The sequence below is a fragment of the Melanerpes formicivorus genome, unplaced genomic scaffold (assembly GCF_026170545.1).
Source record: "Melanerpes formicivorus ecotype bairdi unplaced genomic scaffold, bMelFor1.0.p_v2 SCAF_31, whole genome shotgun sequence".
In the NCBI taxonomy this organism is placed as follows: domain Eukaryota; kingdom Metazoa; phylum Chordata; class Aves; order Piciformes; family Picidae; genus Melanerpes; species Melanerpes formicivorus.
The window spans coordinates 4538366-4562013 of NW_027142383.1; the positions used below are offsets into that span (position 1 = coordinate 4538366).

Genomic DNA, 23648 nt, shown 5'->3' on the forward strand with positions numbered 1-23648 from the left:
GAATTAAGGTAATATTTGAGATATATACTATAAATCTTAATGCACTTTTCTTAATAGTAAAGTTTACTTAACTTTTTATTACCTTTCTCAAATCTTCAGATGAATTACCATTGTCTGCCTCTACATCTTCACTATCTGATTCCTTATCCCCATCACACGTAGTGTTTGCTTCAAACACAAAGAAGTTTGGGTTTAGCTAGGAAGAATTTTCAGTTCAAACAGAACTACAAGATATTCTTTACTTTTGAAAGAAGTCCCTGTTTTTATTCTGGGAGACACTCATGATGAGTCTGTTGATGTACATTTCTATCAAACCCTAGCACAAGTACTTATATATTGCAGAATTGAAACTGTCTCAGTTGCAGTGATGATAAATCTACTATGAAAAGGAAATAATATAATTTTTCATCACTTTTCTTCAGTAATAGCTTATACCTTATAGAAAAGGTATGAGGAGAAATAGAAAACATCCAGGGCTAAGACTTAGCTCTAGATTAATCACAAAGACAGTAAAGTTGAAGGCAAGTCTTTATTACCTACTAAAGCCTTTCATCCTAAGTTTTAATGGACATTCAAAACATTCATTTAAAAAAGGCTGCCTCAGCAAAGAATTAAGATATAGTAGATATATACAAAACAGAATAAGCAAGAGACAGCAAAAGACTACTTATTCCTCTTCTCCCCTCCCCCCCAAAGAAATACAGCAGAGCACTTCAAATTATTAAAATACAGTACTCCACAGAATAATCCATGTTTTAGAACCTAGAATGCTGTAGAACTGGTTTCTGAAGTAATTCTATTTTTTATTTTATCCCCAGGAGAATGGAATCTACTATTTTGTATTCTGTTTTCAGTAACAACATGCTCATAAATAGGGTTGCAATTTTAGCTTCATCACAACTAAATAGAATCATCAATATCAGAGACAACATCCAAGGCTGTATGGACTAAGGCTCTTCTAATCATTGCTACAATCACCAGCCTACCTTCTGCTGTTAGAAGTAGCAGGCAAGAAGCTAATATGAATGCATGAAAACACAATATGCCTGGAAAATAATATGGAACTTTTCCCAAGTAATACAAATTTAATAAAATAGCCTATGTTAGACACATTTAATGGAATGTTTTCTTGGAGAAATGGATCAGAAAAGTTGACACTGTCAAAAGCACAAGAAATTGACATTTCCCTCCCTCAAATGGTAGATATTTTATTTTAAAACACCTAACCAATTTCTAACAGAGAAAGAGTAGCATTCTGATAGAAAATCATGATAGCTAAAAGAGAAGATGACCGTTTCTTAATCCTAAGTAAGACTAAGGACTAGTAATTTTTTCCATGTAGCTGCCACACTGTCATATTCATTAACAGTTCACAAGTTTAAATGCCAGGAAGTTTGGAGTTTTCCTTAACTAAAAGAGGGTATTATAATTTAAGATTTTTGTATTTCTCTCTCAACACATCTTGCATTACACAATCAGTAGTATGCAAAGAGCTACAATTGCTGATGACTGAGACAGAACATCCTCTTTATCTCCCTTCTCTAGAGGGATTAAATCCCCCAGGAACAGCTCAAGATACTTGCCAAATTAAAACTGTGATAAAAATCCTCCACATAGCCTATTGCAGTTCATTTGGTCACTGATGTACTAGAGTTGGACCAATAAGGAATATCTTGTCCATGTTGGATATCTGAACCACTGGTTCTTGGATCTTTCCCACAATAGCTCCATGGGTAGTGAAATTTTGGTGGTCATCGGCCCCATCTCATATAAAACCACTTTGGCTCATGAAGTCCTTTGGAAAACTGTTGAATATGTGAAGGGAAATAATCACAAAGAAACCACATCCCAGTTCACATCCACAGGCTGAATGGAGGAGACACTGACTTAATTTTTGCTGCTGCTTTTAACAGAAAAACATTAATTTAAAAAAATGGGTTACATATCCACATCATTCACTAACATACCAAAAAAAATTAAAAAAAAATCACAAAGTGTTCCTCAATACATTTACGAGTCATTATGAAAAGTTACTGTATTTCTCGAAAATCTGCACTTGTCCTTTGAGTACAGTACTAAATACAGGTCTTTTAGGTAATTAATAATACCTAAGACAACATTTACATACAACATCCTGCAAAGCACAGTTTCTCAATTCCTGTTCAGCACTATTTTATGATTTTAATATTTTAAACTAGGAAGCTATATATAATGCCAAGACATTTTTAGTATTATAATAAAATTAGGTTTCCTACATCTTAATGGTCGAGGAAAGAAGTCATTAGCCTCATGTGAAGTGACCGATGGTGTCAAGTCATCAGCAGAGGACTGTGTTTCTTCGTCATCACCTGACAAGAGGTCTTTAGCTATTTCCTCCTGTATCATTAAAATAAAAATTAAAAAATAAAACCCCCAGACTATTAAGTACAGATTAGAGAGCATTTAGATTCAAATTGTAAGTCTCATTAGTTAATTTATCATGTTAGCTAGGTTGCTCCTCCTAAATGTCAGAACAAATATAACCATTTCAGAGTTGAAGACAGGTGTTCACTTCCCCCTTGTCTTCTATTAAAATAAATGCACAAGTAGCAACCTCTGCAAGCGTCAAATCTCAGATGTTCCTCTAACTGCTTCCAATGAAAAGTGCCAGTGGAATCCTTTAGAATCTGATGTTCTTTACATCACAGATATACTAAAGCTTTATCAGGCTGATATCCGTTAAACTATGGTGAAAAAAAACAACCAACAAAACCCACCAAAACCAAAAGCATCAGGAATTTTTGTAGACTCTGATAAGAGCTAGAGATAACAGACAACCCCATTATCTTCCTAAATCATGCACACACACACAAAGATGTTTCTGTAGGTTAAAAAAAACCCAAAAAACCAAAAGGAAGAAAGAAAAGTACATTTCCCTCACTAGCAGACATGTTTGAATCCCTCTGTATAGATTAGGGAAAGAACTGTATTAGACAACATGCCAACTACATATTTCTGTAGCCTCAACACAATCATGACTCCTAGTGAGGTCCAGATGTGCAGAGGCATCATTATACCCTATTTTCTGTGGAGTTTCAATTCATCATACTTACAAAAAGATACATACTTGCTACCTACAGACTCTATAATGGAAACTACTAGCTGCATATATTTTATAGCTAAAACTCAGATTTAAGTCTCAGAATTTAAAATTAGCCTGTGAATAAAAAATTGAGGTTTCACATTTTTGTATTCAAAGCAGCAAACACATATAGTCATAGCACACAAAACAATCTCATCCCCCGAAACTTGAGACATTTCCAAATTCAATACATTTGAAAGGAACATTCCAAAGCATTCAGGAATACATTTTCAAGTTTCACAAAGGTTTGATACATGACATGTATGCTGGAAGCCAAAATTATTATTTGTGGACACAGCATACATCAAAATAAAATACAAATCTTCTCCGGAAAATCCTCCTTCTATTAAAAAGAGAAACATCTACTTACAGTTCTCCAGATGTAGAATAGAATAGAATAAACCAGGTTGGAAGAGACATTCAAGATCATCGCGTCCAACCTATCATCCAACACCACCTAATCAACTAAACCATGCAATCAAGCACCCTGACAAGTCTCCTCCTGAACACCTCCAGTGATGGCGATTCCACCACCTCCCTGGGCAGCCCATTCCAGCGGGCAATCACTCTCTCTGTGTAAAACTTCCTCCTGACCTCCAGCCTGAACTACCCCTGGCACAGCCTGAGACTGTGTCCTCTTGTTCTGGTGCTCGCTGCCTGGGAGAAGAGAACAACCTCTGCCTGCCTACAACCCCCATTCAGGTAGTTGTAGAGAGTGATAAGGTCACCCCTGAGTCTCCTCTTCTCCAGGCTAAGCAGCCCCAGCTCCCTCAGTCTCTCCTCATAGGGCTTGTGTTCCAAGCCCCTCACCAACTTTGTTGCCCTTCTCTGGACACGCTCCAGCAAGTTGACATCCTTCCTAAACTGAGGGGCCCAGAACTGGACACAGTACTCGAGGGGTGGCCTAACCAGTGCAGTGTACAAGTGCAAAATGACCTTCCTGCTCCTGCTGGCCACACTGTTCCTGATGCAGGCCAGGATGCCATTGGCCCTCCTGGCTGCCTGGGCACACTGCAGTATCACAGTATCACAGTATCACTTAGGTTGGAAAGGACCTCGAGGATCATCGAGTCCAACCTGACACCGCAGACCCCATGACTAGACCATGGCACCAAGTGCCACGTCCAATCTCCCCTTGAACGCCTCCAGGGTCGATGACTCAACCACCTCCCCGGGCAACCCATTCCAATGCCGAATGACTCGCTCGGTGAAGAACTTCCTCCTCACCTCGAGTCTGAACCTCCCCTGGCGCAGCTTGAGACTGTGTCCCCTTGTTCTGGTGCTGGTTGCCTGGGAGAAGAGGCCAACTCCCTCCTGGCTACAACCACCCTTCAGGTAGTTGTAGAGGGCAATAAGGTCACCCCTGAGCCTCCGCTTCTCCAGGCTCGTGTTCAGCCTGCCATCGACCAGTACCCCCAGGTCCCTCTCTGCCTGGCCGCTCTCCAGCCACTCTGACCCCAGCCTGTAGCACTGCATGGGGTTGTTTTGGCCAATGTGCAGAACCCAGCACTTGGATGTGTTAAATCTCATGCCGTTGGATTCTGCCCATCTGTCCAGCCTGTCAAGGTCTCTCTGCAAAGCCTCTCTACCCTCTAGCAGATCAACTACTGCCCCCAGCTTGGTGTCATCAGCAAATTTACTGATGATGGACTCAATGCCCTCATCCACATCATCAATGAAGATGTTAAAGAGCATGGGGCCCAGCACTGATCCCTGGGGGACTCCACTACTGACTGGCCGCCAGCTAGGATGTGACACCATTCACCACCACTCTCTGAGCTCGGCCATCCAGCCAGTTCCTAACCCATCGCAGTGTGCTCCCATCCAAGCCATGGGCTGACAGCTTGGCCAGCAGTTTGCTATGGGGGATGGTGTCAAAGGCCTTGCTGAAGTCCAGGTAGACTACATCCACAGGCCTCCCCACATCCACCAGGCGAGTCTCCTGCTCGTAGAATGAGATCAGGTTGGTCAGGCAGGACCTGCCCTTCCTAAATCCATGCTGGCTAGGCCTGACCCCTTGCCCATCCCCTATGTGCTGTGTAATTACACTCAGGAGGACCTGTTCCATGATCTTGCCTGACACTGAGGTCAGGGCTGATAGGCCTATAATTCCCTGGCTTATCCAACTGTCCCTTCTTATGGATGGGCACCACATAGGCCAGCTTTCAGTCCTCTGGGACATCTCCAGTGTGTGACCGTTTGAGGCTGTCCCATTAAGAAAGAGGACATTGTGGCTGAATGTTTATAAACGAAAGACAGATCTAAACTAATGTCATTGGTAGACTGGTAGAAAGCACCTTTGAACTTCGAGTACAGCAGAGTATTCTGGGCAGTCCTGCACTTCTTTTCCTCCTTGCGGCAGCCCGCAGCTTTCTTTGGTTTCGGCCATTAAAACTATGTCTGGTGATATACAGAATTGCATAAGAGAGTTAAAGGATGAATTTAGAAATTCCATATCCCAATTGGCACAAAGGGATAATTTCAATTCTTCCTCCAGGTGGGTACAAGTTTTAACTATGAGGAATACATGTCCTCCAAGGAGGTCGTTCCAAAACAGATCAAATCAAAACAGACCACCAAGGCAGTCACGTAGAACTATTTGGATAACTCTGCGTGATCAGTTTGGTGACAACATGAACCGCTGGGATGGCCAACCAACTTCTAATCTTTTCAGGAGACTGAGGGAACTGCAAAGTGGCAGAGCCCAAGGTAGCAATACCAGAAGGGTAGCTGTTACTTCCACAGTTCCCAAGAACAACTCTAGTAGCTCCAACAGTGGCTCCAGTTATAACATGCAAAGCTATAACACTGCACACTGCGCGCAATGCACATGTGGGCATGTTCCCCATAACTAGGGGTGCCTTGCCTCCCGCCAGGGGGAGGATAGGGATAACAGAGATAATAGAATCTATTGGGATGTGTACATCCAGTGGCCTGGCACTTCACAATTTCGGAAATACAGGGCCTTGGTTGACACAGGAGCTCAGTGCACCATCATGCCATCAAATTATCAGGGATCAGAGTCTATAACTATTCTGGGAGTCACTGGTGGATCTCAAGAGTTAAGTAAGGTGGAGGTTAATATAAGTTTACCTGGTAAACAGTGGAGGAAGCATACAGTTGTGACCGGACCTGATGCACCTTGTATTTTGGGAATTGATTTTCTGAGAGAAGGGCGTTTCAAAGACCCTAGAGGTTACAAATGGGCTTTTGGAGTAGCTTCTATAGAAATTGATGAACAAAAATTGAAGCTGTCTGCTAGACCCGAGCTTTCTGATGATTCTTCATTTGTGGGACAAGACAGGATACAGGACGTTAAATTGCCGGTTGCTTCTCAGACTGTGCATCACAGACAATACAGAACCAACCGTGCCTCTTCGTTGCCCATTCAGAATCTGATTCATCAGATGGAGAGTCAGAAAGTTGTCAGCTAAACTCATTCACCTTTCAACAGTCCAGTGTGGCCTGTGCGGAAGCAGAATGGAGACTGGCGTCTGACAGTAGACTACCGAGCCCTGAATGAAGTAACACCACCTATGAGGGCAGCAGTACCAGACATGATGGAACTGCAGTATGAGCTGGAATCCAAAGAGGCCAAATGGTATGCTACCATAGACATTGCTAATGCATTTTTCTCTATTCCCATAGCAGAAGAATGCAGGCCTCAAGTTTCCTTTCACCTGGAGAAGAATCCAGTACACTTTCAACAGGCTGCCAATGGGCTGGATCCACAGCTCAAGCATCTGTCATGCAGTGATCCACGATGCTCTGGAGAAAGGCGGTGCTCCAGAACACATCCAGTTCATCGATGATATCATTGTCTGGGGTAAAACTGCTGAGGATGTCTTCGAGAAAGGTAACAAAATCATTGACATTCTTCTGAATGCAGGTTTCGCCATCAAGCGAGACAAGGTGAAAGGACCTACCACACAGATTCAGTTTCTGGGAGTGCGGTGGCAGGATGGACGCCGACACATTCCAGTGGATGTGGTAAATAGAGTCTCTACCATGGCAAATCCACAAACAAGCAAGAGACCCTACGTTTCTTGGGGATAGTGGGATTCTGGAAACTGCACATTCCTGGATACAGTCAGATTGTGAAACCTCTGTATGATGTGACTCAAAAGAGAAACCATTTCCACTGGGGACCTGAGCAACAAGCAGCCTTTGACCAGATAAAGCCAGAGGTAGTTCAAGCAGGGTCTGGGACCTGTGCGAGATGGTCCAGAAATTAAGAATATTTTGTACGCGGGTGCAAGTGACAATGGTCCAACCTGGTGCTTGTGGCAAAAAGCTCCAGGTGAGACACGTGGATGACCTCTTGGTTTCTGGAGTCGAGGTTACAGAGGTTCAGAGGCTAACTATACTTCAACAGAGAAAGAGATTCTAGCTGCCTATGAAGGAGTGAAAGCATCTTCTGAAGTAATTGGAAATGAATCACAACTTCTCTTAGCTCCCAGATTACCAGTTTTGAATTGGATGTTCAAAGGCAAAGGCTCCACACCACCTCATGCCACAGACTCAACATGGTCTCAGTGGATGGCTTTGATAACACAGAGAGCTCGAATGGGAAATCTTGAAAGACCTGGTCTAGCGGAGGTGATCTCAAGTTGGCCTGAAGGTACCAACTGTACTAAACCTCCAGAAGAGAAAGTAACTCGTGCTGAGGAAGCCCCTCCTTACAATGACCTTTCTGCTGATGAAAAGAAATATGCTTTGTTCACAGGCGGTTCCTGTCATCTTGTTGGAAACAAGCGAAGGTGGAAGTCTGCAGTGTGGAGTCCAACACGCCGAGTTGCAGAGGCGAAGGATGGAGAAGGAGAATCCAGTCAGTTCGCAGAGGTAAAAGCTGTCCGGCTAGCTCTTGACGTAGCTAAACGTGAGAGATGGCCAAAGCTTTATCTCTACACCGACTCATGGATGGTAGCCAATGCTCTGTGGGGTTGGCTAAAGAACTGGAAAAAGAGTGGTTGGCAGAGAAAAGGAAAACCCATTTGGGCAGCCAACCTATGGCAGGACATTGCTGATCGAATCGAGAGAATTCCAGTGAAAGTGAGATACATCGATGCTCACATTCCTAAGAGCAAAGCTACTGAGGAACAACAACACAACCATCAGGCAGATCTAGCTGCAAGAGTTTCTCAAGTAGACATGGACTCTAATCTCGATCTCGACTGGAAACACCGAGGGGAGATATTCTTAGCTCGGTGGGCTCACGATTCATCAGGACATCAAGGCAGAGATGCAACATACCAATGGGCTCGTGACAGATCCATAGACATTTCCATGGATGCTATCACACAAGTCATCCATGACTGTGACATTAGTGCTGCTATTAAGCAGGCAAAACGACTTAAGCCCTTGTGGTATGGTGACAGATGGTCCATGTACAAGTATGGTGAAGCTTGGCAGATTGACTACATCACTCTACCACGTTCTCGTTCTGGTAAGCAATACGTGCTTACTATGGTAGAGGCAAACACTGGATGGTTGGAAACTTATTCAGTTCCACATGCAACTGCACGCAACACCATTCTCACTCTGGAGAAACAGATCCTGTGGAGACATGGAACTCCAGAGAGGATTGAGTCAGACAATGGAACTCATTTCAAGAACAACCTTCTAAAGGGCTGGGCAAAAGAGCACGGTATTGAGTGTCTATTCCATATTCCCTACTATGCACCAGCTTCAGGGAAGATTGAACGCTACAACGGTTTGCTGAAGACCACTCTTAAAGCCATGGGGGGTGGATCTCTTAAAAACTGGGAAAAGCAGTTAGCACAAGCAACCTGGCTGGTAATCTCTTCTAAACCAGAACAGGGGGTAACACTTAGGGGAACAGGGAGTTTGATACCTTCCCAGAAGCAAGATTCTCAACCTCCCTGTAGTAACCCACATGAGCAGGGCCAATGGGAACAGGTCTCTGCCCGACGAAAGAAATGCAAACAAAGGAAGTCTGCTCCTGTGAGCAGCGCGCTGGCTCCAGTGCAGTTACAGAACAGGTATGAGGCTGTGCAGGAGGAACAGGTCATTGGTAAGGCCGAGGACTCAAGAAGGTCAGAAGCTGCACCAATGACAGGTTGCCTCAGGCCAGCCATCAAAACTTACCCAGAAAAGAAACCTCGCAGGGTCATCGTCATAGGAGACTCCCTACTGAGGGGAACAGAGGGCCCAATATGCAGACCAGACCAATTTCATAGAGCGGTCAGCTGCCTCCCTGGTGCCCAAGTAAAAGATGTTGTAGATAGAATTCCCAAACTCGTGAGTCCTTCAGACTACTACCCACTTCTGGTCTTTCAGGTGGGCAGTGACGACGTAACAATGAGAGGCTCACAATCTATTAAAAAAGATTTCAGAACCATAGGGCAAATGCTAAAGGGATCAGGGGCTCAAGTCGTGTTCTCTGCCATCCCTCTAACGTCAGCAATGGATGAGGACACACTGAGGAAGGGCCGACAGGTCAATCCATGGCTCAGGGTCTGGTGCCATTGACAGGGCTTTGGGTTCCACAATCATGGATTGGTTTTCGAGGCACCTGAGCTGAAAACAACTTATGGGACACACTTGTCCCAGAGGGGGATAAGAATCCTGGGGCAGGAATTGGCAGGGCTCATTGATAGGGCTTTAAACTAGATTTGAAGGGGGAAGGGGTTAATAGTCTCCTGCTGGCTGGTGACAAACAGAGGGGCAGCTCACCAGCAGCAGAGAGAAGGAGAGCTGGTAAGGGCTCTCAACTTGCTGCCCTGAGGCAAGCCACGAATGATCCACCAGGACATTCTGTGGAAACCGAGGGGATTTGGCACAAGAGGAGGACAGCTGGGCTGGCCCTGAAGTGCTTCTATGCGAATGCGCGCAGCTTGGGCAACAAACAGGATGAGTTAAGGGCCACTGTGCTGCTGGGATGCCACGACATAGTGGCTGTTACTGAAACTTGGTGGGATGAATCCCATGACTGGAATGTTGGCATAGATGGGTATAAACTCTTTAGGAAGGATAGGCAGGGAAGGAGAGGAGGAGGTGTTGCCCTCTATGTCAATAGCCAGTTGGAATCAGTGGAGCTCCACCTGGGGAGAGATGATGAGCTAGTTGAGAGCGTATGGGTTAAAATTAAAGGCAGGACAGGGGAAGGAGATATTACTGTGGGGGTCTCCTACAGTCCACCTGACCAGCAGATCCAAGCAGATGAGGCCCTCCATAGGCAAATAGAAGCAGCTTCCAGGTCACAAGCCCTGGTCCTCATGGGTGATTTCAACCACCCGGACATCTGCTGCAGGGACAACACAGCAAGGCACCAGCAATCCAGGATGTTCCTGGACTGCATAGAAGACAACTTCCTCCTCCAAATGGTAGAGGAACCAACAAGAAATGGTGCTATGCTGGACCTTGTTCTCACCAACAGGGAAGGGCTGGTAAGCAATGTGAGGCTCATAGACGGCCTTGGCTGCAGTGACCATGAAGCAGTTGAATTTAATATAGAATAGAACAGAATAGACCAGACCAGGTTGGAAGAGACCTTCAAGATCATCGCGTCCAACCTATCACCCAACACCACCTAATCAACTAACCCATGTAACCAAGCACCCTGTCAAGTCTCCTCCTGAACACCTCCAGTGATGGCGACTCCACCACCTCCCCGGGCAGTCCATTCCAATGGGCAATTAGTCTCTCTGTGTAAAACTTCCTCCTGACCTCCAGCCTGAACTTCCCTTGGCGCAGCCTGAGACTGTGTCCTCTTGTTCTGGTGCTGGCTGCCTGGGAGAAGAGAACAACCTCTGCCTTTCTACAACCCCCATTCAGGTAGTTGTAGAGAGCAATAAGGTCACCCCTGAGTCTCCTCCTCTCCAGGCTAAGCAGCCCCAGCTCCCTCAGTCTCTACTCATAGGGCTTGTGTTCCAAGCCCCTCACTAACTTTGTTGCCATTCTGTGGACTCGTTCCAGCAAGTCAACATCCTTCCTAAACTGAGGGGCCCAGAACTGGACACAGTACTCGAGGGGTGGCCTAACCAGTGCAGCGTACAGGGGCAGAAAGACTTCCCTGCCCCTGCCGGCCACACTGTTATTAATGCAGGCCAGGATGCCATTGGCCCTCTTGGCCACCTGGGCACACTGCAGGCTCATGTTCATCCTACCATCAACCAGCACCCCCAGGTCCCTCTCTGCCTGGCTGCTCTCCAGCCACTCTGACCCCAGCCTGTAGCACAGCATGGGGTTGTTGTGGCCAATGTGCAGAACCCGGCACTTGGATGTGTTAAATCTCATGCCTTTGGACTCTGCCAATCTGTCCAGCCTGTCGAGGTCTCTCTGCAAAGCCTCTCTACCCTCTAGCAGATCAACTACTGCCCCCAGCTTGGTGTCATCAGCAAATTTACTGATGATAGACTCAATGCCCTCATCCAGATCATCAATAAAGATGTTAAAGAGGATGGGGCCCAGCACTGATCCCTGGGGGACTCCACTACTGACTGGCCGCCAGCTGGATGTGACACCATTCACCACCACTCTCTGGGTTCGGCCATCCAGCCAGTTCCTAACCCAGCTCAGAGTGCTGCTGTCCAAGCCATGGGCTGACAGCTTGGCCAGCAGTTTGCTATGGGGGACGGTGTCAAAGGCCTTGCTGAAGTCCAGGTAAACTACATCCACAGGCCTCCCCACATCCACCAGGCGGGTCACCTGATCATAGAAGGAGATCAGGTTGGTCAGGCAGGACCTCCCCTTCCTAAATCCATGTTGGCTGAGCCTGATCCCTTGGCCATCCTCTAAGTGCTGTGTGATTGCACTCAGGATGACCTGTTCCATGATCTTGCCTGGCACTGAGGTCAGGCTGACAGGCCTATAATTCCCTGGCTCATCCAACCGGCCCTTCTTGTGGATGGGCACCACGTTGGCCAGCTTCCAGTCCTCTGGGACATCTCCAGTGAGCCAGCACTGCTGAAAAATGATGGAGAGCGGCTTGGCCAGCTCCTCTGACAGCTCCCGCAGCACCCTAGGATGGATCCCATCTGCTCCCATGGACTCGTGGAGATCCAGGTGGCTGAGCAGATCACCAACTACCCCATTTTGGAACAGTGGAAAACTATGCTGCTCCCTGGCTCCTTCTGCCAGCTCTGGAGGCCAGCTGTCTGGAAAACATTCTGTCCTGAATATCCTCAGTGCAATCAGGAGGAAGTATTCCAAGCTTACGACCCTAGACTTTAGGCGTGCAGATTTTGATCGCTTCAGGGACCTGCTAGCCAAAGTGACGTGGGACAAAGCCCTGGAGGGAAGAGGGACCCAGGACAGCTGGCCAGTATTCAAGGACCACGTCCTCTGTGTCCAGGAGCTCTGTATACCAACAAAGAGAAAAGCAGGTAAGAATGCTAGGAGGCCTGCCTGGATGGGCAAGGAGCTACTGGACACACTATTACTTAAAAGGAAACTCTACAGGAAGTGGAGAGAAGGACAGGTAGAACAGGGGGAATATAAGGAAGCTGCCCGAGCAGCAAGAGTCCTGGTTAGGAAAGCCAAAGCAGAGTTTGAATTGAATCTAGCCAGGGAGATTAAAGGGAACACTAAGAACTTCTACAGGTATATTAATGGGAAGAAGAAGACTAGGGAAGGTGTGGGCCCCCTCAGAAAGGAAAATGGTGACATGGTCACAAGTGATGAGGAAAAGGCTGAGGTACTTAACTTCTTTATCTCAGTGTTCACTGCAAGGGCCTCTAGCCACACTCCTGATGTTATGGAAGACAATGCCAGGGACGGGGAGGAAGAACTGCCCATTGTAAGTGAAGATCAGGTTCGTGATCACCTGAAGAACCTGAAAGTGTTCAAGTCCATGGGACCCGATGGGATACACCCACGGGTACTGAGAGAACTGGCAGATGAGGTTGCTAAACCCCTCTCTATTATATTTCAAAAGTCATGGTAGTCTGGGGAAGTCCCCACAGACTGGAAAAGGGGAAACATTGCCCCCATCTTCAAAAAGGGTAAGAAGGAGGAACAAGGGAACTACAGGCCAGTCAGTCTCACCTCAGTGCCTGGAAAGATCATGGGTGAGCAACTGATGTCATTTACCTGGACCTGAGCAAAGCCTTCGACACTGTCAGGCACCACATCCTGGACCACTAGATGGATAAGGAACTGGCTTGATGGCCGCACCCAAAGAGTGGCTGTCAATGGCTCCATGTCCCAGTGGAGGCCAGTGACAAGCGGAGTCCCTCAGGGATCAGTCCTGGGACCTGTCTTGTTCAACATCTTTGTGGGGGACATGGACAGTGGCATTGAGTGCACCCTCAGCAAGTTTGCTGATGACACCAAGCTGTGTGGTGCAGCAGACACGCTGGAGGGAAGGGAGGCCATCCAGAGGGACCTTGACAGGCTGGAGAGGTGGGCACAAGCCAACCTCATGAGGTTCAATAAGAGCAAGTGCAGGGTCCTGCATCTGGGTCGAGGCAATCCCAGGCACAAATACAGGCTGGGCAGTGACTGGCTGGAAAGCAGCCCTGAGGAAAGAGACTTGGGGGTGCTGGTGGACAAAAAGCTCAACATGAGCTCTCAGTGTGCACTTGCAGCCCGCAAAGCCAATCAGATCCTGGGCTGCATCAGGAGAAGTGTGGCCAGCAGGTCGAGGGAGGTGATCCTCCCCCTCTACTCATCCCTGGTGAGACCCCACCTGGAGTACTGCATCCAGATCTGGAGCCCCTATTACAAGAGGGATGTGGAGGTGCTGGAACGTGTCCAGAGAAGGGCCACAAGGATGATCAGAGGGCTGGAGCACCTCTCCTATGAGGACAGACTGAAGGAGTTGGGGCTGTTCAGTCTGCAGAAGAGAAGGCTCTGAGGTGACCTAATTGTGGCCTTCCAGTATCTGAGGGGGGCCTACAGGAAGGCTGGGGAAGGACTTCTCAGGATCTCAGGTAGTGATAGGACTAGGGGAAATGGAATGAAGCTGGAGGTGGGGAGGTTCAGGCTGGATGTGAGGAAGAGGTTCTTCACCATGAGAGTGGTGAAACCCTGGAATGTGTTGTCCAGGGAGGTGGTCGAGGCCCTGTCCCTGGGGGTGTTTAAGAGCAGGCTGGATGAGGCTCTGTCCAGCCTGATCTAGTGTGGGGTGTCCCTGCCCATGGCAGGGGGGTTGGAACTAGATGATCTTTGTGGTCCCTTCCAGCCCTGAATGAAACTATGAAACTATAAATAGTAGAGGTTCAGTGAACTGAGCTGGACCTGCACATTCAGATCTGCTACCGAAAGTGGAAGGTGATAGAGTTCCTGTTGTTAGAGGAAAGAATCTGTTAGGTAAAACTGTTTGGGTATTTTCGCCCTCAGGAGAGGCTAAACCTGTCCGAGGGGTGGTTTCAGCTGAAGGTCCGGGTCACACTTATTGGGTAATGCAAGAGAATGGTGAAATTCAGTGTATTCCACAAAGAAATTTAACTTTAGCTGAAAGAGGTTAATTGCAAACTGTTGTGCGGCTACATCGTGTCCAAAGGAAGAATCAACGAGGAATCTACGATGCACGAACCCTGAGATCCCTGAGAGCCCTGAGTCAACTAAGAGACCCTGAGAATCCCTGTTTTCCTTTTCTTCGCTTCATCGGTGAAGAAATGAACTGTTTTCCATTTTTCTCATTTTCTCATTTTCTTGGACTTTTGCATCATCAACATGTGAGCATAGCCGGAATGGACTATGAACTTTACTCACAAACTGTAAATATTGTCTTGGATTGGATGGACAGTATGAACAGCCAATGAAATTTGTTAGAAGGGGTGGACTGCGACTGTTTGAGGCTGTGCCTTTAAGAAAGGGGACATTGTGGCTGAATGTTTGTAAATAAAAGACGGATCTAAACTAATTTCATTGGTAGATTGGTAGAAAGCACCTTTGAACTTGGAGTACAGCAGAGTATTCTGGGCAGTCCTGCACTTCTCTTCTTCCTTGTGGCAGCTCGCAGCTTTCTGGGCTTTCGGCCAGACTGACCATGGAAAAAGATAAGGCCTTTTCTACCACATAACTGCCTAAGTGCTTTTAATTAATAATTATTCCTTTTTCTCTCTAACCCTCTCTGGGGAAAAGGGGGAGAGAAGGGGGTACAGGGGTAGGGAACCCTCCTCAGCAAAGGAGGAAAATCTCATTTCTGAGTTATTTTGTTGTATATTTCTGTATATATTGTAAAAACTGTAAATTCTATATATTCGCTTGTGTTCCCTAAACTGCTTTGTAAATATAGCACATTGCTTTGCTAATCCGGCTTTGCGGTTTTTTTCCCTTTCAATTTTCTTCCCATTACTTACAGGAGGGGGAAGAAGGCTTTGCGGCCTTCCCCTTCAACCCTCGACACAGTGAGCCAGGACTGCTGAAAAATAATGGAGAGCAGCTTGGCCAGCTCCTCTGACAGCTCCCTCAGCACCCTAGGATGGATTCCATCTGGTCCCATGGACTTGTGGGAATCCAAGCGGCTGAGCAAATCACCAACTACCCCATTTTGGAACAGTGGAAAACTATGCTGCTCCCTGGCTCCTTCTGCCAGCTCTGGAGGCCAGCTGTCTGGAAGACATTCTGTCTTACTAGTAAAAATTGAGGCAAAGAAGGTGTTAAGTATCTCTGCCTTTTCCTCATCCCTTATCACAACGTTCCCCTCCGTGTCCACCAAGGAGTGGAGGTTGTCTCTGCCCTTCCTCTTGCTATTAATGTATTTATAGAAGGACTTTGTGTTGTCCTTCACAGCAGAGGCCAGTCTAAGCTCCAAATACGCTTTTGCCTACTTAATTTTCTTCCTACAAGACCTAGCAACATCCTTAAATTTTTCACAGGTTGCCTCCCCTCTCTTCCAAAGATGATACACCCTCTTTTTTTCCCTTAGTTCTATTAAAAGTTCATTAACCATCCAGGCTGGCCGTCTGCCCCGGCAGCTCATCTTCCGGCACATTGGCACAGCCTGTCCCTGAGCCTTCAACAATTCTTCCTTGAAGTAGGTCCAGCTCTCCTGGAACCCTTTGTTTTTAAAGGCTTTATCCCAAGGAACACTCTGAATTAGTTCTTTGAGTAGCCTGAAGTGTGCCCTCTGGAAATCCAGAGTGGAGGTCTTCTTGCTACCCCTCTTAGCTTGACCAAATACTGAAAATTCAATTATCGCGTGGTCACTGGCCCCTAAACACCTTCCGACCACCACATCACCCACCAGCCCTTCCCTATTGGTGAAGAGGTCACGCATAGCCTTACCCCTGGTAGGCTCACGCAGCACCTGGGATAAGAAGCTGTCCTCCATGCATTCTAAGAACCTCCTAGATTGCCTCTTCTCTGCTATGTTAAGATCCCAGCAGATATCAGGCAAGTTGAAGTCGCCCATGAGAACAAGGTCAGGTGATCTTGAGACAGCCTTAAGCTGCCTATAGAATGACTCATCAACATCTTCCTCCTGCTTGGGTGGTCTATAACAGACTCCAACCAGGATGTCAGCCCTGTTGGCCTTCCCTCTAATTCTCACCCACAGGCACTCAACCCGATCGTCCCTGATCTCCAGCTCAATGGCATCTAGTGCCTTCCTGATGTACAGGGCCACCCCTCCACCCCTTCTTCCTTGCCTGTCTCTCCTGAAGAGCCTGTAGCCATCAATTGCAGCGCTCCAGTCATGTGAGTCATCCCACCACGTCTCTGTGATGGCAACTACATCATAACTTTCCTGCTGCAGCAAGGCTTCTAGCTCCTCTTGTTTGTTGCCCATGCTTCGTGCATTAGTGTACATGCACTTCATCCGGGCTGCTGGTTTCACCTCTGTTTTAGAAGAAACGTTAACGTTAACTTGTTCATTTCTCATTTGTAGTAATTTAATGCCAAAAAGCTGCTATGCATGTTTAAGTGTGATAATTATAATTAGATTCATATCCTCAATATCCTTGAAAACCAATAAATTCAGAACAGAAACTCAGAAACATTTGGGTTGTAAAAGACCTTTAAAAAATCATCAAGTCCAGCCTAACACAAATGAGTTCACCACTAATACAGTAACTCTTAATTGTATATTGAAATTGACAAAGGTCAACATAGAGAGATAATCAAATATAGTTTAAGGTCATCTGGATTTCTGATTTCGAACTGTAATACAGGGGAAAAGAAATTTGACTTACTTTATCTAGAGTCATATCTGGAAGTTCATCTGCAAGCTCACTTGGAGAGCTATCCACACTAGAACCAGCAACAACTGGAATTGCAGGTTCATAGCCATAGAATGCCAGTAAATCTTCCAATGGCATGTTTCCTTCCTAATACAAGAAGATTTACAAACATTTCAACATATTGCCAAATACTCCTAAACAGTTCAGTCCTAAAAGGATGTTATATTTTCAAAAATAAAAAGTGAACAAAAAACCTTCATTAAAAGCAAGAATTTTGATTAAAGATCTAAAATACTTCCAGGCACCATATTCATAGTCATATATCTGAACATAAAATAACGTCCCATCACACTATTGAAGCAAATAAGTTACTGGATGAAACTAAAGAGCAATTATTAAAAATTTGCTCCTTATAAGATTCATACTGTATAATATGGTGTGGCTATATTTCTTCAAGACAGAAGATACACTAGAAACACTAACAAGTCCCCTTCAGGAAAGAAATGCAGAAAAAACTTGAAGACTTTAGTCCAATATAGGTACAGCTGCAAGCATGCAAAATGTCACAAAACTAATACAGCAAATTTTTATCCCTCCTATCCATCTTCCACACAATATATTTTATGCGTGTTGAGATGTTATTTAACTCTAGCCAGCAAATAAGCACCACATAGCCACTTGCTCATTCCTCCCCCACTGGGATGGAAGGGAGAATCGGAAAGGTAAAAGGGAGAAAAACTTGCGAGCTGAAATAAAGACAATTTAATTATGAAAAACAATTTTTTTTTTATTAGTAATGAAAAGAACGGCCCTTCCTAAATCCATGCTGGCTGGGCCTGATCCCTTGGCCATCCTGTAAGTGCTGTGTGATTGCACTCAAGATGACCTGTTCCATAATCTTGCCTGCCACTGAGGTCAGGCTGACAGGCCTGTAATTCCCTGGCTCCTCCAACTGGCCCTTCTTGTGGATGGGCACCACTTTGGTCAGCTTCCAGTCCTCTGGGACATCTGCAGTGAACCAGGACTGCTGAAAAATGATGGAGAGCAGCTTCACCAGCTCATCTGCCAGCTCTCTCAGCACCCTAGGATGGATCCCATCTGGTCCCATGGACTTGTGGGGATCCAAGTGGCTGAGCAGGTCTCTAACTGTTTCCTCCTGCATCAGAGGGGAACTATACTGCTCTCTAACTCCGCATGCCAGCTCAGGAGGCCAGTTGTCCAAAAGACAACCTATCTTGCTATTAAAAATTGAGGAAAAGAAGTTGTTAAGGACCTCTGCCTTTTCCTCATCTTTTGTTACTACATTCCCCTCCATGTCTACTAATGAGTGCAAGTTGTCCTTGCCCCTCCTCTTGCCATTAATATATTTGTAAAAGGATTTTTTGTTGTCCTTCACAGAAGTGGCCAGTCTAAGCTCTAAATGGGCTTTTGCCTCTCCAATTTTTTTCCTACATGACCTATCAACATCCTTAAACATTTCATGGGTGGCCTCTCCTTCCTCCAAAAGATGACACACCCTACTTTTGTCCTTTAATTTGCTCAGAAGTTCATTGCCCATGCAGGCTGGCCATCTGCCCCAGCAGCTCATCTTCCAGCACACTGGCACAGCCTGTTCCTGCGCCTTCAAGAGTTCTTTCTTGAAGTAGGTCCAGCCCACCTGGACCCCTTTGTTTTTAAGAGCTGTTTCCCAAGGTACCTTCTGAGTTAGTTCCTTAAGTAACCTGAAGTCTGCCCTCTGAAAGTCCCGAGTGGAGGTTTTGTTGCTGCCCCTCCTAGCTGGACTGCATATTGACAACTCAATTATCTCATGGTTACTGGACCCTAGACAGCCTCCAACAACCACATCTCCCACTAGCCTTTCTCTGTTTGTAAAAAGGTCAACAAAGCCTTACCCCAGTAGGCTCACACAGCACCTGGGATAAGAAGCTATCCTCCATACACTCTAAGAACCTTCTGGACTGCCTCCTCTCTGCTGTGTTAAGTTCCCAGCAGATATCAGGCAGGTTAAAATCGCCCATAAGAACAAGGTCTGGCAATCTTGAGACAGCCTCTAGCTTCCTATAAAATAATTCATCAACCTCTTCATCCTGGTTGGGTGGTCTATAACAGACTCCAACCAGGATATCAGCCTTGTTGGCCTTCCCTCTAATTCTCACCCATAGACACTCAACCTGATCATTCTTGATCTCTAGTTCCATGGCATCTAGAGCCTCCCTGATGTACAGGGCAACCCCTCCACCCCTTCTCCCTTACCTGTCTCTCCTGAAGAGCCTGTAGCCATCAATTACAGTGCTCCATTAATCTGAGTCATCCCACCACATCTCAGTGATGGCAACTACATCATAACTACCCTGCTGTAACAAGGCTTCCAGCTCCTCTTGTTTGTTACCCCTACTTTGTGCATTAGTGTACATGCACTTGAGCTGGGCTGCTGGTTTCACCCCTGACTCCAGCTTACCACCCTCAGACTCCTGTCTGGGGGGAATGGTTTCAGCCCCTTCCCCTTTCAAATCTAGTTTAAAGCCCTGTCAATGAGACCTGCTAACTCCCTTCCTAGAACCCTTTTCCCTCTGTGAGATAGGCTATTCTCATGTGCTAGGATCTTTCTCCCCCTCTGGGAAAGATATGCTCCATCTGTTGCTAGTGGACCTGGTGCCACAGAAAGTTCCACAAGATCAAAAGCCCAAAATTCTGTTGGTGGCACCAGCCTCTGAGCCACTTGTTAACTGCACCTGCTTTCCTGTTCCTTTCAGTATTCGTTCCTGCAACTAAGGGTATTGATGAAAACATTACCTGTGCCCCTGACTCCTCAACCAGTTTTCCCAGAGCCTTGAAGTCCTTTTTGATTGCCTTTGGACCTCTGGTTTCAACATCATCGCTCCTATTTGCATAACTATCAAGGGATAGTAATCAGAGGACTGTATCAGACTAGGCAGCCTTCTGGTAACATCTCTGACCCGGGCCCCAGGAAGGCAGCAAACTTCCCTGTGGGAAGTATCCAGCCAACATATGGGGCCCTCTGTTCCCCTCAGGAGAGAATCACCAATAACAATTACCCTCCTCTTTTTTTTAAGGGAACAAGTCCTGATGCAGGTGGCAGGCTGTTTGGCTTTAGGCAACACCTCAGATGGTCTCTCTTCTGTCTTCTCTTTCACCTCACCCTCAACTTCCAGGGCCCCATATTTGTTTTGCAAGGGCAGCTAGGAAGGTGAGGGGAGCTGTGAGGGTTTTACTTTGCATCTCCTAACAGGGACCTGTATCCATTTCCTGCTGCATCTTGGGTCACCTCCCTCTGCTAGGGGAGCCTGCAGAGCCTAATTACCCAAATCCAACTCCCTTTCACATTCCCTTACAGTCCTAAATCTAGCAACTTCTTCCTTGAGTTCAGCCACTAGGTTAAGCAGACAATCGAGCTGTTCACACCTAATGCAGGTGTTATCTCCATTGCCCTCCATTTCAGGTGCCAGACTCCAGCACTCTCTGCAGCCAGTTGCCTGGACAACTGCCTGCTTAAGTTCAACCTCAGTCAGGGTTGACAGATCTTTTGAAAACAGCTTTGCGACAAGTTACAGCCATCCCTGTCCCTGGCCACAGGACCAACTGGAGAACAATTCAGGAATGAGCCACATGCTACTAGCTGCATTCGAGCGAGAAGACTAGTTCTCTTGCAAAATGACGTTGCATGGCTTGGCTCTGCCTCATAAGCACTGTTCAGCAACAACTAAAACATCAGTGTGTTATCAATACTGTGTTTAGCACAAATCAAAAACATAGGCCCATACAAGCTACTATGAAGAAATTTAACTTTATCCCAGCAAATATCAGTACATTCTCCAAGCCTCATTCCATACCATTTATGTGACATTCAGGTTCCACCCCACTGCAATACATGATTAACCACCCCTTCCTCCTATAAGTCTGTAAAGTGTCCATAAATAGATATAAAATGTTCATTGAGTTAATTTGGTCTACAACTTCAGGCTTTATCTGCTACAGTGGTCACTCCCACACAGAATCACAGAATTAACCATGTTGGAAAGGACCTCTGAAATCATCAAGTCCAACCTATTACCCAACACCATCTAATCAACTAAACCATGGCACTAAGTGCCACATCAAGTCTTTTTTGAAACACTTCCAGAGACAGTGGTGACTCCACCAACTCTCTAGGCAGCACATTCCAATAGCAAATCAGTCTTTCTGTAAAGATTTTTCTCCTAACATCGAGCCTAGACCTCCCCTGGCACAGCATGAAACTGTGTCCTCTCATTCTGTCACTGGTTGCCTGGGAGAAGAAGACAACCTCCACCTGGCTACAAACTCCCTTCAGGTAGTTGTAAAGAACAGTAAAGTGTCCCCTGAGCCTACTCTTCTCCAGGCTAAGCAACCCCAGCTCCCTCAGCCTCTCTCCTCATAGGGCTTGTGTTCCAAGCCCCTCACTAACTTCGTTGCCCTTCTCTGGACACGTTCAAGTGTCTCAATGTCCTTCTTAAACTGAGGGGCCCAGAACTGGACACAGTACTCAAGGTGTGGCCTAACCAGTGCTGAGTACAGGGGCACAATGACTTCCCTGCTCCTGCTGGCCACACTATTCCTGATACAAGCCAGGATGCCATTGGCCTTCCCGGCCACCTGGGCACACTGCTGGCTCACATTTTGCCAGCTGTCAACCAATACCCCCAGGTCCCTTTCTGCCTGGCTACTCTCCAGCCACTCTGACCCCAGCCTGTAGCACTGCATGGGGTTGTTGTGGCCAATGTGTAGAACCTGGCACTTACACCTGCTAAATCTCATGCTGCTGAACTCTGCCCATCTATCCAGCCTGTCAAGGTCCCTCTGCAGAGCCCTCCTATTCTCTAATGGATCAACACATGCTCCCAGCCTGGTGTCATCTGCAAACTTACTAATGGTGGACCCAATCCCCTCATCAATAAAGATATTAAACAGAATTGATCCCAGCACTGATCCTTAGGGGACATCACTAGTGACTGGCCACCAACTGGATGTGGCACCATTCACCACCACTCTCTGGGCCTGGCCATCCAGCTAGTTTTTAACCCATTGCAGAATGCTGCTGTCCAAGCCATAGGCTGCCAGCTTGGCCAGGAGTTTGCTATGGGAGAGTATCAAAGGCTTTGCTGAGGTCCAGATAGACTACATCCACAGCCTTTCCCCCATCCACCAGGTGGGTCACCTGGTCATAAAAGGAGATCAGGTTGGTCAGGCAGGACCTGCCCCTCCTAAATCCATGCTGGCTGGGTCTGATCCCTTGGCCATCCTGTAGGTGTCGTGTCAACTGATCACATTCAAGATGATCTGTTCCATAATCTTGCCTGGCACTGAAGTCAGGCTGACAGGCCTGTAATGTCCCGGTTCCTCCTTCTGGCCCTTCTTGTGGATAGGCATCACATTGGCCAACTTCCAGTCATCTGGGACCTCTCCAGAGAGCCAGGGCTGTTGAAAAATGACAGAGAGCAGCTTGGCAAGTTCATCTGCCAGCTCTCTCATTACCCTAGGATGGATCCCATCCAGTCTCATAGACTTGTAAGGATCCATGTGGCTCAGCAGATCTCTAACTGCTTCCTCCTGGATTACAGGGAGGCTATACTGCTCCCTGACCCCATCTACCAGCTCAGGAGGCCAGTTGTCCTGAAGACAACCTATCCTGCTATTGAAATTTGAAGCAAAGGAGGTGTTAAGTACCTCTGTCTTTTCCTCATCTTTAGTTACTATATTCCCCTCCATGTCCAATAAAGAGTGGAAGTTGTCATTGCCCCTCTTTTTGCCATTAATATATTTATAAAAATATTTCTTCTTATCCTTCACAGAAGTGGCCAGTTTAAGTTCTAACTGGGCTTTATCCTCTGCAATTTTTTTTCCTACACAACCTGGTAACATCCTTAAATGTTTCCTGAGTTACCTCCCCCTCTTCCCAAAGGTGATACACCCTCTTTTTTTCCCTTAATTCCTTCAAAAGTTCCTTGCCCATCCAGACTGGTCATCTTGCCCATTGGCCCATCTTTCGGCACATTAGAACAGTTTGTTCCTGCACCATCAAGATTTCTTTCTTGAAGTCCAACCTTCCTGGACCCCTTTGTTTTTAAGGTCTGTTTCCCAAAAGGACAGGAGAGGTGTTCCTCAGGACAGGAGAAGTGGTGTGTTGCATGGAGTTACTGGGTGCCAAAGCCAGCTGAGGTCAGGTTACTGATGCACTTGCACTGTTTCTTGTGGGGCTCGTTCTTCATTGGTTTGAGTGGTTTCTGCTGCAGTAGTTCCTATAATACACAACTCAAATCATAGGTTACAACAATTTAAATGTATATCCATTATATTCCCCCCTCATGGTCTCTCTAGACCAGGGCATAGTGTTTAACACTGTATTATACCTCTTGCCTGGCTAGCAGCAAGAGTTTCCTGCTATAATACCTTTGATAGAT

General features: G+C 46.4%; 1 protein-coding gene across 6 annotated transcripts in view; it reads right to left on the bottom strand.

Annotated features, from left to right (window-relative positions):
* The window catches only part of MIER3 (MIER family member 3), a 94914-nt gene that overhangs the window by 64067 nt on the left and 7199 nt on the right, over window positions 1-23648 (bottom strand). For 5 of the 6 annotated variants that reach the window (XM_068155404.1, XM_068155406.1, XM_068155403.1 and 2 more), the window contains exons 4-6: window positions 17224-17358; window positions 2256-2376; window positions 83-168 (exon numbers count right to left, since the gene is read on the bottom strand). In XM_068155404.1, coding sequence (XP_068011505.1) covers window positions 83-168; window positions 2256-2376; window positions 17224-17358 — 342 coding nt within the window. The remainder of the gene's footprint in view (window positions 1-82; window positions 169-2255; window positions 2377-17223; window positions 17359-23648) is intronic. The other variant, XM_068155407.1, reaches the window with a different exon arrangement.